Source organism: Micromesistius poutassou, assembly GCF_964030765.1.
Source record: "Micromesistius poutassou genome assembly, chromosome: 11".
Lineage (NCBI taxonomy): Eukaryota > Metazoa > Chordata > Actinopteri > Gadiformes > Gadidae > Micromesistius > Micromesistius poutassou.
The window spans coordinates 2,609,592-2,627,997 of NC_140281.1; the positions used below are offsets into that span (position 1 = coordinate 2,609,592).

An 18,406-nucleotide genomic window follows, 5' to 3' on the forward strand; every position below is an offset into this window, starting at 1 on the left:
TTTGATCATGAGGTGGCTGGAAGGTCTAGCAGTAGAATGTGCCTTCATCCCCAGCCATTCCAAGATCTCAGTCAACAGGGATGATAAGAATATTAAGACCTGGTCTGAATGCCCCAGTATCAAACGCGGACACATACACACAGAGAACATGGGCCAACAGTGATGACTTCCTACCATCCTCTGGGTCTAGGTTCAAGTTGAGGTCCACCAGGTCTTTGACTTCCACGTCTTCCAGGTCTTTCACCGCCGAGTCCTCTCCCTCCAGGTGCTCCTCCATCCCATCGCCACCCGGGAGCCCGGCATCGCCACCCTGAGACATGTTGCCGTGGTGACCAAGCGGGGGCTGGTGCTGGTGAGCTACCAGGCCCTGGTGTTGGTAGAGCAGATCCATGCCAGACATCCCCGCCTGGACGCCCTGCTGACTGTGGGGATTCTGCTGCTGTTCCATGGGGCTGCCCAGTGGGTAGGGCATCCTGACACGACTGTCTGGAGCCCGGTGCCTCAGCTCGATGAAGGGCTGCCCCATGATGCTGTGCTGCTGCAGGGGGAGGGCGTGGGACAGGAAGGGCTGGGGAACACCTGCTGGGAGGAGCAGGTCAAGGGCACAAATTATTAACATGACAGACTCCAGAAATCCAACACACTGGGAAAAAAAAAAAATCGAAATCCTTCGTCAAAATTTTCTTTTGTGTGGATTGCATTTCTCAGCTTTAGTTCTAATTAAACCATTCAGCTTTCACGCCTCTTCTACCCACCGGTCATCATCATGGGGCGTGGCTGGTTAGCTGGCACAGTGATTGGTCGGATGCCGGTCAAGTCTCCAGGCATGGGTCGTCTGATCTGCCCAGGCAGGCCTTCAGGGGGGATCTGAGCAGAGCCAGGCAGCGTCTGCTGGGCAGCGCGAAGAAACGGCTCCCCTTGAACCCCCGGGAAGCCAAACCTATGGGAAGAGTTGGGGGGGGGGGCAGTCCATGAGATACTTGTCCAGTTTCCTAGTAATAGAGACTTTCGATTATCGCCGTATTGCCTGTGCTCACCTCATGTTCTGGGGCCGGAGCCCCATGTTAGCCATGTTGGGCATGTTGGCAGTGGCACCCATCCTAACAGGCTGCCGGAGGTAGGGGCCCTCGTTAGTGGGGAAGGGCCCAGGGGCCCTGATGGCCTGAGGTCCAGCCCGGCCCGTACCGGGGTAGGGGGGAGGAGGGCGGCCGAATATGTCAGGCTGCAGCGCCGCCAGAACGGAGGGGTCCTCTTGGGACCAGTGGCGAGGGGTGGTCTGCCCAGGTCCAGTAGGACCTTGGGGCGAGGCGGACGGAGCCGCGGGAGGCCTGGCGGGTCCCGAGGCCTGTTCCTGAAGCCCCTTCTCCTGCCGGAGGGCCGTCTTCTGCTGCTGCTGCCTCAGGAGAAGCTGGCGAAGCCTCTGACGCTGTGAAGATGAAACCGATTACAATGGAGAGCAATAGAAAACCAAAACACTTTATAAAGAGGGCAATTAGAGAACAGGACAGCAAGCACAACCGTTTTCATTCCGTTTTTACCTGTCTTAGTTTGTCCTCCGAGTCCCCGAGCTGGGGAACTATGCTGATTGGCCCCTCCAAGGGGTTGCCACCCAGCGACGCCATCTCATTGGCGGCCGTCTTTTCCATCTGTGAAGGCCCCGATGTCATGTGACCTTGCTCGAAGGGGTCGTGCCCTGGTGTCCGACGGGACATGTTCGAAAACCCGCTCTCGTCCGACATCCCTGGGTGCTTTGGAGTCTGAGAGCCCGGGGCTCTGGGGAACGAGTCCTGCTGCTGTAGCCTTCCGGGCGACTGTTGCAGCTAGAGGAATGTAGTATTAGGAGGGGGACAAAATAGGCAGAGGACGAATTGGTACATTGCAACATTGTTGCGGTACAATCAACATGATACGTGCAACATTTGTTTTGCCTATGCAAGTGCAGATATTTTATTGTTTGCTTATACATTTTTCTTATTGGCTTTTTTAGGGCCTTTATGGACAGGACAGTGAAGAGGTGAGGGGGCTGAAGAAGAGAGGAAATTAAATGTAGGAATGGGACATGTAGGACCACAGGTGGGAATCAAACCTTTGTCTCTACAAGGCATATTGCCTACATGGATAGCGCACTAGCGGGTTGAGAGGCCAAGCTGCCCCAGATATCTTATTGTAATATCACAGGAGAACAGATCATAGACAACAACTAAGCAACAAAATACACCAAAACTTCAGTTAGCTCAGTCATTCAATCGTCAGATGTTGCATCATATAACACACTATATGAATCTGTATGACACCTGTATGATCTACCTGTTGGTGGACATGAGGGAAGGAGCCTGCGTCTCCCGAGTGACTCTGGGACATGGGGGACATCACTGAGCCTCCAGGCGTCCCAGGGGTCATCTGTGGCCGCGGCGTGGAGGGCTGCTGGCCGTAGGGGTCCGGGGAGGGTCTGCTTCCGCCCGCGCCCTGGCCAAATGGGTCCGCGCTCCTCTGGCCGCCAGGCGACCGAGGGTAGCTGCGGGGCGTCCCTGGCATGGAGCCGTACGGGTCCAGAGCCGACTGGGAGGGGGACTGCCTGCGGCTGGCTGCCTGTTGGCCGAACTGGTCAAGCCTCAGCGGGGCCTGGTTGGCCAGGTAGGACGCGTCCGAGTGGGGTCTGGGTGTGCCAGGGGTTTGGGCGTTTGAGTAGGGGTCCGGGGAGGCGGTGGAGCTCAGGGTGGACTGCTGAGTAAAGGGCTCTGGGATCTGGCTGTAGTCTGGTCGGGGAGTTCCGGGGGCCTGGGAGTAAGGGCTCCGGTGAGGGGAGCCCAGACCCGACAGGGGGCTGGAGGGGAACATGGGGTCCTGGAGTTGGGGCGAAGCAAACCCGAGCTCTGTGGGTCTCGAAGGAGGGAGAGCGGAGCGGTCGAACGAGTCCCTCCTGCCTACACCTATGCCTCCGCCTACAGAGACCCCATAGGCCTCCTGCTGAGTCTGATGGTGAGGGGGCATGGGGGTCTTGAACAGCCCCCCCGGGCCCATTTCAGCCATGCGGTTGTTGTTACTATTATGAGGTGCCCGCTGATAGGTCTGTCTTCCAGAGAGGTCTGGATTGGAGCCTGAAGCGGGGCTCAACATCCTCCCCTGCTGCAGCTCAGGGTTCCTGGGGGAACCTGTGAGGGGGAAGACAAGCAGAGGTCAGACACCTGGAGCTCGGATAACCAGGGAAGGACAATCAATTAACTGCAGGAGCTATTCAAATTCAGTAACAGAAGAAGAGTCAATTAGTCAAATCCACAGGTGGCACACATCAAACTCGCATTCCCTTTTAATATCTGGAACTATGGTTGTAGAATTGTTTAAACTACTAATTGAATCCATTTTTTTGGACCAACATGCACCTTGCTGAGGACCCATGGTCTTGGAGTCCGGGGAGGGACAACCGAAGGTGTCGTGGGCCGGCGAGGCGCCCAGGGAGTTAGGCCGCTGGTGCTGGGGCGTCTGGGGACCCCCTTGCTGGGCGGAGGCGGGGCGCGGTGTCCCCACCACCTTGGCGTACGGGTCCCAGGGGGAGGAGGGCCGCGAAGAAGGGGAGAACATCTGCGGGGAGGGAGGGTGAGGGGAGGAAGGGTGACTCTGGGAGAGCCCCGTCGGGGGCGGGGCCTGTGGCCGGAGAAAGACGTCGTCGGCCAACGCGGAGCCCTGGTTCCCTTGGAGATGTTGTGTTCTGATTTCTTTGAAGCCCATGTGCTGGAGGGGCGAGGCGTTGCCTCTGGCCATGGACTGCTGGGGGCTCATCATCGGGCTCCGGCTGCCCGTCTCTGGAGAAACCCCCCTGCTGAGGGGCTGGTTGCCCAGCAACTGTTGCTGTTGTTGTTGTCTCTGCTGTTGAAGCTGCTCATTTTTGACTTGTTCCAGTTTTTGAGTGGCTTCGATCTTAGCCTGCTGTTTGCTTTGCTGGCGCATTTGCTAAGAGAGCAATTGAGAAAGAAAAAAAACACAAAAAAGAAAGAGAGCGGAAGAGACATTTAGAGGTGCAGAGGCAGATAAGGTAGGAGAGACATAAGACGGCAGAGGAGAAAGAGAAACATTGAGAGAGAGATGGGGAGGGGTCATCAAAAAGGAAAAGGAAAAAAAAACAGACCAGAAAGGATAGACAAGATAGGATGTAAGAATGTAATATCAGATTAGTAGTTCCTCTTCAGTGGTAAAGTCAGTTTCAATACAGGATGATATGGTAGCTAATAATGCTCTCTCTCCCTCTCTCTCTCTCTCTCTCTCTCTGTGTAATGAGTGGTGGAACTAGGACATGCAGGGGAAAGTAGACACACAATCACAACAAAATCAACTTTCCTAAACCGGAAAAAGGCCTTTCTTTAAATATTTCTTCCGGACTTGGAAAATGTTACAGTAACTTTCTGTTCAAATATTATACAGTGCATGCTCACTGGTTTTCCAGTATCTCACTTTCTTACTATCTCTCCCCATCAGTCTACCCCTAAAAGCTAGAGAGCTTAGAACCGTTAGCTTCCAGTGAATATATCACTATTAGCTACATGCTACTTGTAGTCACAAGCTAGCTATACACTAGAATCAAACCAGCAGAGTGGTGCAAGACAGCGCCATCTCCAGTAAAACACATGTTACTGTAATTTGAGTTTCTGATTGGCTCTAATTAGACCCAAGTGACCTAAATTCCCATGTATGATGATGACATGACGACATCACTTGGTACCATTTTGAACCATTCAGAAACATCGATCAGAATAAATGTGTTTTGATTTTAGTGTTTGCCTACTTACTTATTTACAAATCTAAAAATAGGAGTATAGTCGTAGGAATATAATCAAAACATTGTGCAAATTGGCTGGTTTAAACATGCTAACATCCAGAGTGTTGCGAGTTTTGTTTGAACACAGAATAATATCAGCTTGTTGACAAGCTGGGGCCATGGGCGCCAGATCTGGGCTTAATACCACCTCAACATGGGAGAACATTCTGGAAATCCAGATTACATTTACTTCTATCTTACAACTAGCACTGGAGAAGTCAGAGGATATGTTGTAAAGTTATCCGTGTCATGTCGAATATCTTATTCAATATAGAAATGTATTTTAGCCCAGAAATGATCGCCACAGCCAGCCCTGGCTCGTTGCATCTGAAATCCTCTTTATGCCTGAAGCGTTTGGTTGAGTCTGTCTGGAGGTAAAAGATTGGCAGTCCCTCTCTCAACTACACCTTGTCCATCTTCTGCTGAACATGATTCTCCACTAACGTCACACAGCGTTCAACAAAAGGTCTGACACACTACACTTAAACCACAATGCACACAATGAATCAAAATCTTCTCATCAGCTTTGCACATTAGTGGACGACAATAGCACACAAATTATCAAACCGCATTTACTAAAACACGCAATTTACAACCAACTGCATCTCTTTTGACAAAATGTTTTTTTTAAACAATACAACGTTAACAAAATGTATATTAGTTATATTAGTTTAAGGTGTGGTAGTTAATGTAGACCGAGTACTGCTAGGCGGACGGCTACACCTAACTTCTAAAAAGTTCACTCACTACCTCCATTCTAAACTATGTGTTAAGACTCCTCAGACAAGCTCAAACAAATACAGGACAGGGGATTCCAGAGTGTCTAAATCAAGCCAGAGCTAGAGGGGTTGCCTTGAGATCTTACCAGAGCCTCTTTGCCACTTCCTGCTACAGATGCCTGGTAGGGACAATCTTTATCTGTTGGTGATTTTAGGGCTTTGGTTTGGATGAGATTTTCCTGCCTCTTCATACCGGCTCCCCAAGTGTCATTAACCTCTCCCTTTTCAATGACAATTCACAGTTAGAAATATTAGTTTCAAGGACTCACCAGGCATGCACATCTCAACAATGACCCATACCAGAAGGGTTAACAAATAGAACATTGATTATTAGGATTACACACTGATCATTAGCCAATTATCGTATGTAGAACTTCATGCTCCCCGGTCAAATTGATTCAAGTCCCCATTTATCTAATGATCCATGGATCTTTCCATCTGTCTGTGTCTAGTATTCCCCTGGCATGCGTTCTAATGATAATTCATGGTAATTAATGGTCATTAATCAGGGTGGGAAATCAACACCAGAAGGTCAATGACTTGATGGCTGAAAATACATCTGTATGTCAATATGTCAATGGATGATTTATGTTGATCAGTATCATCCATACTTCATGTCTTAGATTCCCCAGAAGGCTTGAGATAACATGATATTAATTGATCATTGATTTAAGTGCATCAGATTACTGATAACACATTAAATATCAAAACAATATTTGTGTCTAAATTCAGACTTGTTAAAACCCAAGATAAGCCATTGTTTACGCCTATGGTTTGGTTGCCACGGTGATCTGGTCACGAGCAAGCAGTCAGGTGAGACTGGGACCTGTCGCACTGACAACAGTGTTCCCAGCACTAGAATCACCGATGACCACATCAATCCACCTTACAGAATACAAAACACCCATCGTCGGGACATAAACGCTGGGCGGATTTTAGGATGCCATCTAATTGGAGCCTGAATTGGAGCATTCTGGTGTCAACCCCTCACCCTACAGATGGAGGTGAGGATTTTGTAACAACAAAAGACACACACACACACACACACACATGCGCACACATACACACCCCACACAGGTGCACACACACACGTGCACACTCCCTTCTCACCTGTCGGAGCTTCCATTCCTGTTCCTGTTCAGACTCTCTGGGCCTGAGCGGGTCTTTGAAACCCATCTCTGTGTCCATAGCAACGGGGTCATAGGGGTCCTGGACCACTGGCTGCTGCGGATGCTGCTGTTGCTGATGCGGATGCGGATGCTGCTGATGAGGATGCTGCTGCTGCTGAACGTGCTGACGCTTCAGAGAGTCGTTGGACAGTTGGACCTTGTTTATGCGCTGGGCCGCGCGGTTGTCCCGTGCTTTTTGCTATTAAAAAAAGGGATAGTGAAGGTAGGACATGTAGGACGTATATGATGAAGGATACGATATTCAGTACTGTTATTATTATATGTTATTATTTAGGCTCCAAGGAGGACAGAATACAACAGAACTCACAACATAGGGCGCTCGGTCCTGGGAGCTTGCTTTTCTCCAAAGCTTCGCAATCTGCTTAACTCTCGTAGACCAGTCTGTCACACGAACACACAAGACAATGCAGTGTGTATTACCATTTCAAATACATTTAAATGTGTGCATAGTTACTAGTTTCTGTGTCTGTGTCTGAGTGTATGTGCGCGTGCGCTTGCGTGTGCGCATGCGTGCGTGCGTACCTGGATGCTGCTCCTTCAGGTCGGGGTAGTTGATGTTGCTGTACAGCACCGGGGCGACTGTCGCCATCTCCCCAAGAACCTCCTCCTTCTCCCACTTCAGAGTGCTCTTCTGCGCCGTCGACATCCCATCATGCTCTGCTTCGGCCGCAGGTGAACTGCTTGGGGAAGGGCCTGCCTGACCCTGACCCGGACCCCAAGGGCCAACCACGTCCCCACCCAGCTGGCTCATCTTCCTGTCCCTGGAGGAAGCAGGGAGGGAATGGGGGAAAATAAAATTTGAATTAATTTAATTTTTTTTTTTAATTAAAAAAGGTCTATATTTATAGTGTGGTCGTGTTGGGTATCAAAAATGCGTAATAATTGTAATTACTCTGTTGTATATATTATTGATAATTTTAATCTCACAATACTGTATTTACATAGTACTTACATTCATGTTTACACTACAAGCCAAGAAACGCCATAGTTGAGCTCTGGTAGTATTGTACTAATGAAGCAGAGTGCGTTGCTAATGTATCCTAGAAGTTGATGGTACACTAGTATAATACTAGAGCTACTGGGAGTAACTAATAAATGTAGTGTCATACTAGTTACATAAGTTGTAGTTATTACCTGTTGCTATTGTCAAGGAGGGGCATCCTGAAGTTGCCTTGGCCCTGTGCTCCAGACATGCTCGGCATCATGGGAGTTGTAGGAAAGTGAGTACCAGCTCCAGTCAGACCGTTCATCACTGGAAGACGAGGAATCATCCTTCCTGCTGATGCAAAAAGAGCCAGACAGTGTGGGTAAACACATCTGAAATGGGCTGCATGCATATTATCATTGCAAACATTTTGCCCCATATTGTGATTATTCATTGCAATTATGAGATTATCAATTTTATTAATATTCTGTGTCGCCACTGTACATAAAAACACAACAACAATGTAATTTTACGTAATGGGTGTACAAAACCAGCTGTATTTTGCTCTTGTATGTTTTAAATACATATTTTGAAATAAATGACTTGGCACCTTTCGTGATTTAGATTCATATGCAATTAATGTCATCAGCCCTATTGTGTGCATGTGTCCTACCTGTGGGGTGTGGTAGGGCCTTGGATCCCATAGGGCCGTGGTGGCTGTGGTCTAGTTGGCTGGCACTGCTGATGCTGGTACTGATGCTGGTGGACGTGCTGCTACTGGGACTGAGGACAGCGGTGAACAGGTCCTCTACGTCCTTACCCTCCAACTCTGTAGGGGGCGCCAACAGACACATATTTTAAACATGGCAGTTTAACGCGGCGTGTGAAATGGTGTTTCAGCACTGGGTTAGTTAGATGAACTAGGACTGCTTTAAGCTCTACTTTTGCACGGCATAAGGTTAAGATTGGGAATTTGATTTCTCTGATGTAAAATAGTTAATTAATGACGAGAATTGGTATGTATAGATGGGTACCTGGGATTCTGTATAGCCTGCTGAGCATGGCACCTGTAGAACAACAAACCAATAATCGTATCAGGACAAAACTAGTTAGATAGTAATTCAATAATTAAACACACACACACACACACACACACACACACACACACACACACACACACACACACACTTCCACTCACCATCAGACACCATCTTGTCCAGCTCTGGGCTGAGGATGGCATCCAGGTGCTCGTCCTGTCCCACTCTATGGCCACGCCCACTACCTCCTGCCTGGTCAGGGGCCAATGAGGAGTCGTCCGTCATGGGGCCAATGTCAAGGCCGGCTGAGAAAGGAGAAGGAAACAAATGGGGACAATGGAAGAAAAGTTTAGAAGGGGAGAATTAAGAAAATGTTTAAATTGTCTGGAGGAGAGGAAGAAGAAGAGAAAAGGGAGTGTACTGGAAGACCAGAAGAAAGCAGAAGTTATCTGGAGGACTAGAAGGAAGCGGTGGTTAAGTGGAGGACCAGCACAAGCCACCAGCAGTGATCAGGAAGACTAGAATAAAAAGCAGTAACTATCTTGAGGACTAGAAAAGAAACCAGAAGTTAGAAAAGAAGAACCAGAGTCATGAAACAGAGCTAAGCAAATGCTGGTCTTGGCTGTCAGTCGCTGCTGCTTCTACCATGACCGCAGTACCAACTCTGTATTGCTAGGGCTCTGGTATACATCATACGGCATAGAGGGGGGAGAAGTACAGCAGGGGGGGATCGGTGTTCTTACCAAAGGGCGAGGGGGAACGAGCCCCCTGGAAGTGGCAAATATCGAGACCTACGAAACAAAACAGAGCTGCAGTTTACACACTCGCACACAAACACAAAGGGCCGCAGTATCCAGGGTCCTGTTGCTGTGACTCTCAAACCAAACCGATAAACCAAAATATAATGTAACATGGCAGTGAGTGAGTGATCGTGACACAATGTAATGTGGTCAAGTTGAGAGCCGGGATGCAAGCATTATAGATTTTGATGGTACGATTGTAGTCAGAGGAATAACCACAGTTTCATGATTATTATGAAATAATTTATTTCACAACACTCCAGATGTATAAAATCACAAGAGCATTCTTTAATTAGAGATTCTATTTTGTTTTATCCACAACATATTTGTTTGTTCCTTATTGAATTTATTAAAAAATCCTTTACATTATTGTTTCGTGGTTTGTATCCAGTTTTGTTAAAAATTAAAGAATGGAATTGAGAACATCTCTTATGCAGGTGATATTAATCACTGCACTTAATCCGATCCCAAGGCATAGTGCTGGAAGTTTATGTTGGCGCTGCAAGCAAACATTTACTTACACTGCAGGAGGATGTGAACATAGGTTGCTTTTGATCACATGAAGATGTGCAGTTGTACCGCAAGAGTTTTGTTTTGGATACCAACTTACTATGAAAGACTATTTTACGTCTCCAAAACCCACCCACGAACAGCCATTTGCTATACTATTTTACACTAGGATTAAAAAGTAACACTCCCCCTCCTATAATTTAATAAATACAGTGGATGTTTTGCTGAAAGGAGGCAGTACAAGATCATCTTCTGCTATATAGGTTGGGTAATACATCTTTCTTTTTAACCTGCGCAATTACTTAGGAATAGGCCGCATATTCACATTGCGGTTGTACGGTGCACCCATCAAACACACAATTACACTCTGGTTACAGCAAGACAAGTAATCACTGCATCCCTTGTTGGGAGTAGGTTACGACGTTCCCTTTAGGTCAGTGATTGAAGATGTTATTTGAGTAGAGTGTGTGTGCATGTGTATACCTGTGTGTCCAGTGGCCAGTATGTGGGCGTCAGTGTTGAGGACACCACAAAGATCCACAAGAACATCCTTTGATATGGCTGGATGACCAAAACACACATAGACACACACACACATAAAATAAAAAACAGTGACAACAAATACAAACAAACAAACCAACATGATTAACAAATGGACAGTGGAATTCAAAGGAAAAAAACATGAAAGATGTCTTGTCATTTGAGTGATTTGTCCAGAAACAATTCATATCATCCTGGCAATCACATCAAACATCACCATGGAGACGGATGTGAGAGAGGACTTTACTCACACAGAGGCACCTGCTTCCTGCTCGGAATGGTTGTCATGGCGCTCGTCGTTGTGTTGGCAGGGGAGTGCTCCAGTGAAGTAGGGGCGGGGACTTTGGTCTCTGCTTTTGATTGGTCATGACATGCGGCTACGGCACTGTCCTGCTGCTTGCTCTTGTCCAGCAAGTCCCGCCCAAAAAAGGCTTCCTGAGAAGAGACGACAACAAATGGCAAATAAGAAAAAGTTTCACTGTGTGAATTGTTGCTGTGTGAAGGAATTTTTATATGGTGTTAATGTACGTGTTGCATGGTGTTTATATACTTGTTACATGGTGTTAATGTACGTGTTACATGGTGTTAATGTACGTGTTACATGGTGTTGATGTACGTGTTACATGCTCTTTATGCACTTGTGACATGGTGTTGATGTACGTGTTACATGGTGTTTATGTAGGCGTTACATGGTGTTGATGTACATGTTACAATGTGTAGGTGTAGGACCTGAAGGTACGATGGGAAGGCTTCCTCCAGTTGGCTCTTCTTCTTGCGGTATCTCTTCCTGACCTTCTCCACCTGGTCAGCAGGGGGCGCCGTCTGTCCCTCCATCTCAGCACAAGCTGAAATCACAAACAGTCGAACACAAGTTTGAACACAGACGCATGTACAGACATATATGGCCATAACAGGACGGTGAGAGTGAAGACCAAAACAGTGGAGTGCATACCCTCCTCTTTGGTCTCCATGAAGGAGCCACTGGAGTCTTTCCTGCCCAGACATCGTCTAGCTCCTCCTGGCCCAGCCTTCCCCCCTCTCTGACGCACCATGAAGCCACCGATACCTAGAGAGATACAAAGGGTTCAATGAAGAGGAACACAAGAAGGAGCAGGTCAGAGGTCAACAGGTCCACTAGACTGCTGTCGCTCAACCAAGCAAGACGTTACCAAACAAAACATCTTCGAGAAACTAGTGGAGCAGACGATGCAAATTCTTCAGGACCGCTTCTCACCAGGCCGATAAGGTTTCCTCTTCCTCTTCTTGTTGCCGTCGGTAACCTCCATGTCCTTGTTGACGTCGTCGTCATGGCCGTGGTCCCGCTCCGGGCTGGAGTCTGACTTCATCTCACACTCCAGCTCACCTGGAGGCATGAAGGACAGCAGGAGGGAAGAAGACAGAGAGTGAGAGAGAGTTGTTGAATTTATTCATATTCAGCAGAATCAAGTCATGCCAAAGTATTTCCAACTTTCTTTACGCTAACGGTAATTTTCCATGGCTAGGGTCACGGAACTGGTTTTCGGCAAATACAGTGACTTCCTGTACCACCATGACCCCATTTCCTGTAGCTTATGTAACTATAGACACCCAAATGATAGTAGGTGACGGACCTCTGCAGTCATCACGGTCGCCGTCCCTGCTCAGGTCGGCGTGGGACTCAGGTTCAGGAGGGGTCTGGAGCACTGACACCCTGTTCTGGTTGATGATCCGCAGCTTCAGCTTAGGCTTGGACCTTGGCCAAGACAACACAAGAGGTCAGAGGTCAGACAGTCGATGACGGGTGACAATGTATTTTTCACGCCGGTGGTCGGCATCAATACGAAGCAGCTGATGAGAACACAACCACTGCATCAGGGATAATGACAATGGCAAGACGGTTTACATGTAAACAGCTGTGTGACGCTTGAAGCTCGCCGTGGCTTTCTGTTGTCGATTCATGGATTGACAGTCGGATTGACAGTCACTATAGCAACAGCATGAGAGTTCGTGGAGGTACCTGCGGTATCGTCGCGGCGACGTGAGCGGCTCCACCAGAGACTGGAGCTGGGTCAGACCGGACTCCGTGAGCCGCACGCCGTCCTGGGTGAAGGTCTTCACTTCTGGGAGACAAACGATGACATCAATGCTCTTGTTGAAGCCCTTCTCAACCAATAAGGAGAGTCGACTGATTACATGAGCAACGATCAATCGAGGGGGAAAAAAGTGCTTACCAGGTTCTCGGTGGCGGGGAACAATCTGGGCCATATAGGGTGCTTCATAACTGTCGGATCTCGCTGGAAAAACACACACACACACACACACACACGTTTTATTCAACATTTTGAGAAAACGATAAGCCCTCTTTTTCCCACGATCCCCATCTGTTGTCGTCCATTCACCTCTGTTCGTATTACCGTAGGTGGTGCGGCTGTGAGTGCGGCACAGGGAACAGTCAAAGCCTTCGTCGGCAGCGTACTCTACGTCTTCGTCGTTGGTCAGCCCCTGGCACAGAGCGTGGACCCACCTGCCATCACAAGAGGAGATGGGATTCAGACACATGTTTAATGGATTCATTACAACCAAAATTCCCCACTTACTTCAGGGTTTCAGTCAAATACATAGATGCAGATTATGATTGAAGGACCACCCAAGTAGAACATTACTGTGGACTCTTCCCCAATGTCTTTTGAATACACACTTGTCTAAAAGTAACCCATCAGATTGTAACAAAACCAATATGGTGCCGTAGGTTGTGCAAGCCTTAATGATTGCCAGCAGAACGTTAAGCGTTCTGCTGCGTTCCGACTGTACAAATTGTTTTGTACAGTCGGATTCAACAAGCATAATTAGACAGCTAAGGATGCATACCGCATGTTGTGGTTGTCTGCAATCAGTTATACATTTCTTTCAAACCTAGGACCATACACCAACATGTGGCAGCTGAATTAGCTACAAAACAGGAGGCCTGTTTAATTCTGTGAACCCATTGATACTTAACTTAAGTGGGATTTTGAATGAATCAGACTAAGGTAATTAGGTGTGTGTGTGTGTGTTTCCGTACCGGTCACATTGCTGACACTGTAGAATGAGGTCATGGTGGTTGTAGGACCGCTGGCACAGAGGGCACTGGGCCAGGCTGGCACAGGGACCACACTGGGTGTAGTTCTTCTGCCAATCAGAGCGCAGGCCTGGCGACGTCGCACCACACTGAACGCAACACACACACCTGGAGGAGGAGAACACTTCTGCTTCAGCTTTTGATACAGAGTAACTATGTAACTTGCTGTATGAATAATTGCAGTCATTCCTGTTCACACACACACACACAAAATAGTTGGGACACACATTCTAGACCAGGGGAAGTGTGTACATTAGGTTGAGCTGATCCATAGTTAGTTGTTGACACCCATGTGTTGTCAACAACTGTGTCAACACATGGGGGGGTAGAGGTCCTGTTCATGCAACTGTCTGTGACCACACTGGCTGGGGAATGCTCAGGTGTGCGCTAAAGGTAGAGTCAAGTTAACCCGTTGGCTCTTTTGTGTGTTCCAAACATCGTTATCATCAGGGTTATTGTTCTGTAGACACCTTTTGTCACATCCTTAGTCAACAGATCAGCCTCGAGTGGATGTCTGTGACCTACAGGTAGGCTGATAATCCCTTACCCATAAATCCATCTGTCCCACACACATTCAAACACAGTACACATATAAGTCAAACACACGCACACATTAATCACACACATTGCGCATGCAATCAAACTACACTCATACATCAAGTGATAAATGCTTTCTCGTAACAAAAAGATGGAAGTTTGATTGACATGTGAACCCACCACTTGCACTTCCAGGCTCCCTTGGGCACCGTGTGCAGAGGTGGGTCCAGACAGTAGGTGTGGTAGCTGATGTCACAGTCGTCACATAGCAACAGTCGTCCTGGGTCGCTGGCATCCCCGCACGCCTCGCACACTGTGCACTCCAAGCAGCGCCACCCCTTGGTCAAAATGACTCGCGTGATCTGAAGAGGTCAAAAAGGACAATATGAATACAAACTACGAATCAAGATATAGCAAACAAATGTTTACACGTTAAAACATTTTCATGAATAAACATGCTGCAGCAGGCTGTTTATTAAGATTGATTCAAAACAGAAAAAACAGGGGTTTCTGAGTGTGTTGGTGTGTGTACTAATATGGGATCCAGCTGTCCCACTAGTCTATAGCAGAACATCTGAGGGAAGACAGAACAGGCCTTGGGCCGGACACCAAAAAACTGAAATGGGCAGAGTGAATCCTTGTTTCCTTGTTTATTAGGGAGAGAAACCTATTCAGCGATTGGATGAAGTTTATTATTTTTTGGGATTTTTTTTTTTGCAGATTTTTTTATTGGATTTCTAGAGTGGCCACTTTACATTTCTTTTCAGACACTTTGTGTTTCCAAACAACTTGTTTGAGCTCATCTTCCCATTGGGAAAGGTTAACTAGTGCTGGAGAGTTGTGTTCGCTGTTGGCCAATTACGTGCTTACAGATCCCCGCATCCAGCAATATGATTGGTGGAAACAATGTGAAGCGAAATGAGATCATATGCTGTCAGACTTTTTACTTTTTTTTTAATCTAAAGTATGATTTGTGGGACTCAGTGTGTACTCACCTTGATGTTGACACAGTATGGATGGTAACACTGTCCACACTGAGAACAAGATAATAGTCTCCCCTCAGCTCCCTGACCAAAACTCCCACACACCACACACATGTCCTGTGAAGGAACACACACACAAAAACGTGAATACAAAACTGGGTCAATACAAACGTGTGAGCGTACACATTAAATAGTGTTAATAATAGTGTCACTTGAAGTGTCACTTGAATATAGAAAATTAGGAAAGACATACCATTATTTTGAAAAGCAAAAATACAGTCAGCCACTACTAAAACACCTGAAATCGTCCTTTTCTCATATGGCAACCAGACAGAAAGACTGACCTGTCTGAGCGTAAAGTGGTCAGAAGTAGAGAACATGACCACTGTGTTGTGCATGGAGTTCTCTTCTTCGTCTTTCAGCTGATAGACCGGCTCATTAGGGATCTAGAATGGAGAGAAACAGAATTATTTACAAGTCAGCGAATGAGAGTGAACAATTAAAAAAAATACAATAAAGATATACAAAATGATCCACTAGAAGGGACCAATGGTTTGTCTATGTACATGAATGTAGAAATGTATCCGGGCGTTAGGACATTTTTTTTCATTTGTATGTGTGTGTTTTCATGTTCATGCAGACATGTGCGTATGCGTGTGTTCTTCTTACGCCTGGCGACACAGGGATGTACTCCTGGGTCTTCAGTCGGCTCCTTCCTCGACCTCCTCTTCCTCCCCCGAAGCCTCCTCCTCCTCTGGCTCTCCGCCTGCCTGGGAAGCCAGAGCCTCGGCCCTGGATAGAATAAGAAAACGGTTAAAAATGGAAGGTATACATTTACCGTATTACAACCCTATCTGTAGGTGTATCGTTTGTCTTGCTTTTGTCCCTATCTGTTTTGTGAACAAATGGGTTGGATTCATTGGGTATGACTGGTGAATGGCTGGGATAATAAGGCTGATTGGTTAACCAGCCGTGCAGAAGGAGAATTTCCTTCTGATCTACCACACTGTGTGTGCCTGATTTGGTCCTTAACTTGTGGTGTGAGGGGCTAGGCTGCCAATTGTTCGTCTGATGTTATTAAGCATAGTTAAATTCAACTCTTTGATCAATTTTATTTTAATTTAATACTTTTTGGGGGGTTTGGTTTGTTATTTTTACTCATCACTCAAGTGTCTTCATCTAGACAACAATGTACCCCACACACACACATGCACGATGACGCCAAACTAAGACTTGAGACCACCAGATAAAAAGGGTGTCCATCTGTTTCTGAGGTAATGAGTTAAGATGACTTTAACCACTCAGCGGGTTCCCACTTAAACCTTGTGAGAGACATAACAGAGACGAGCTACAAGGGGGCTCTCAGTTCAACAGCCCCAGTCTGGACAGGGGACCTGCCTCTGTTGCCTTCCAGGCGACCACATTGATTCATTGGGTCAGTAACATAAGTGTTAGCATCAACCGCACACAGAGAGCCAGTCAGGGTTAGGGTTTCTATTACCACTTTCATGCTCCACAGGGGGGAATCCGATGGGCGGGACTTAGGGCTGCTCCACCCCCCCTCTCCTGTGGAATCCTGGGAGGATGAGGGGGGGCTCACTGCCCTGCGATTACTCCACCAGGTACTCTGAAGTAGGGAGTAGAGCAGGGCCCAAATTACAGAATAGAGTAGGGCGGAGTTGCAGGAGAGTAGGGTGGAGTAACAGGTAGAGCAGGGGCAGAGTTACAGAAAGTGTAGGGGCGGAGTTACAGTAGAGTAGGGCCGGAGTTACAGATTAGAGTAGGGGCGGAGTTACATATGAGGTGCAGGGCAACAAGTAGAAAGGGGCGGAGTCACAGAAGGGGGCGGAGAAATAGTGGGGTAGCAACAGAGTTACAGTAGGGAGTAGGGGCAGAGTAACACGAGAGAGATAAGGGTGAAGTAACGTGGAGCAACAACAAAAAAAGAAAGGACGTCAGGGAATGTAGGGGAGAACGGGAGGCGAGGTGAAGAACATTAAATGTAAAATTAGTGACAGAGAGTTTCAGGTTGGAGGAGGAAAAGTACATGACAAAAGAAGATCAGGAACAAAAACATACATGATTGATTGTGATGCTGACTGAGAACCTGCAGAGCTGCAGCCAGTCATGTTACAAGACAAAAACACTGAATGTAAATATAGCATGTATATAGCATGTACATGCTATATATATATATATATATATATATATATAGCATGTACATGCTATATATATATATATATATATATATATATATAGCATGTACATGCTATATATATATATATATATATATATATAGCATGCTGAAAATCCCCCTGCTAGTCAACAGCAGGCAATGGGAGCCCATACAGCTATTGCTATAAAAACATTTACTCCATGCATTATCATGTGAACAACACCCATTAAAATGATATCTTAACACTGGGTTTATACTTTGCTACTTTTCATTGGTCTTGCTATCAATCCAAGTACATTCCCTTAGAGAGACCAGATCCTCAAAGGATGTGGGAAAGAGGCTCCCCAGAAACTGCACTTGCTCCATAATGATCGTAGCTGTAGATTGTGGCTTTAAAATACACATCAACTTTGATGTTACGGCTTGAAATTCATGTTTAGAGGGCCTGGGCGATAGACTGGTGATGATTCATTGACAGTGTATACGGACAGCGGATGCGAGCATAGATGACATGCTCGGGACCCATGCTTGGAAGCCCAAAATACTGTGATCGAGCTTGATAAAATCATGAAGACTTGCTGACAAGGGTTTCTCGAGGAGGGGACAGGACAGGAAAGAGGACAGCAGAGGAGACTACGCTGTACTGCATGGCTGACTTTCAGTGGATTGACTTCTATACATTTCAGGAGAAGCCTGCATTACACAGCAATCTGCCTAATTTACACGAAACATTTAAACGGATGGACAAAAGACAACACGCACACGCGCGCACGCACAACATGTGAAACAGGATGTCCTGTTTCACACGTTGTGCGTGTGAAAGGGGAGGGGGGAGGTGGGGTGGTTAAGTGTTTAAGAGCCTCTACCTGTTTGACTCGGGGTCGGCCAGGCGAAAACTTCCTCTTGGTGATGGCAGGCTTCCCCATACCGATCTTCAGGGTGATGGGGACGATGGTGGTGGACAGCAGCGACACACTCGAACTGGAGACCAGTTGCTACGCAGCAGAACAACGACAAAACAG

General features: G+C 47.1%; 1 protein-coding gene across 13 annotated transcripts in view; it reads right to left on the reverse strand.

Annotated features, from left to right (window-relative positions):
* LOC311355268 (uncharacterized protein) overlaps positions 1–18,406 on the reverse strand; it is a 63,775-nt gene that overhangs the window by 19,832 nt on the left and 25,537 nt on the right. For 5 of the 13 annotated variants that reach the window (XM_084475015.1, XM_084475008.1, XM_084475018.1 and 2 more), the window contains exons 16-46: positions 18,251–18,379; positions 16,710–16,835; positions 15,878–16,000; positions 15,553–15,654; positions 15,221–15,325; positions 14,406–14,587; positions 13,632–13,796; positions 12,970–13,094; positions 12,802–12,864; positions 12,588–12,690; positions 12,202–12,323; positions 11,826–11,954; positions 11,544–11,657; positions 11,321–11,436; positions 10,843–11,026; positions 10,535–10,612; positions 9,485–9,532; positions 8,903–9,046; positions 8,739–8,771; positions 8,378–8,533; positions 7,914–8,058; positions 7,302–7,540; positions 7,087–7,160; positions 6,700–6,957; positions 5,676–5,810; positions 3,381–3,948; positions 2,308–3,152; positions 1,539–1,820; positions 1,038–1,426; positions 756–940; positions 175–582 (exon numbers count right to left, since the gene is read on the reverse strand). In XM_084475015.1, the coding sequence (XP_084331141.1) occupies positions 175–582; positions 756–940; positions 1,038–1,426; positions 1,539–1,820; positions 2,308–3,152; positions 3,381–3,948; positions 5,676–5,810; positions 6,700–6,957; positions 7,087–7,160; positions 7,302–7,540; positions 7,914–8,058; positions 8,378–8,533; positions 8,739–8,771; positions 8,903–9,046; positions 9,485–9,532; positions 10,535–10,612; positions 10,843–11,026; positions 11,321–11,436; positions 11,544–11,657; positions 11,826–11,954; positions 12,202–12,323; positions 12,588–12,690; positions 12,802–12,864; positions 12,970–13,094; positions 13,632–13,796; positions 14,406–14,587; positions 15,221–15,325; positions 15,553–15,654; positions 15,878–16,000; positions 16,710–16,835; positions 18,251–18,379 (5,875 nt within the window). The remainder of the gene's footprint in view (positions 1–174; positions 583–755; positions 941–1,037; positions 1,427–1,538; positions 1,821–2,307; positions 3,153–3,380; positions 3,949–5,675; positions 5,811–6,699; positions 6,958–7,086; positions 7,161–7,301; positions 7,541–7,913; positions 8,059–8,377; positions 8,534–8,738; positions 8,772–8,902; positions 9,047–9,484; positions 9,533–10,534; positions 10,613–10,842; positions 11,027–11,320; positions 11,437–11,543; positions 11,658–11,825; positions 11,955–12,201; positions 12,324–12,587; positions 12,691–12,801; positions 12,865–12,969; positions 13,095–13,631; positions 13,797–14,405; positions 14,588–15,220; positions 15,326–15,552; positions 15,655–15,877; positions 16,001–16,709; positions 16,836–18,250; positions 18,380–18,406) is intronic. The other 8 variants (XM_084475009.1, XM_084475016.1, XM_084475010.1 and 5 more) reach the window with 6 other exon arrangements.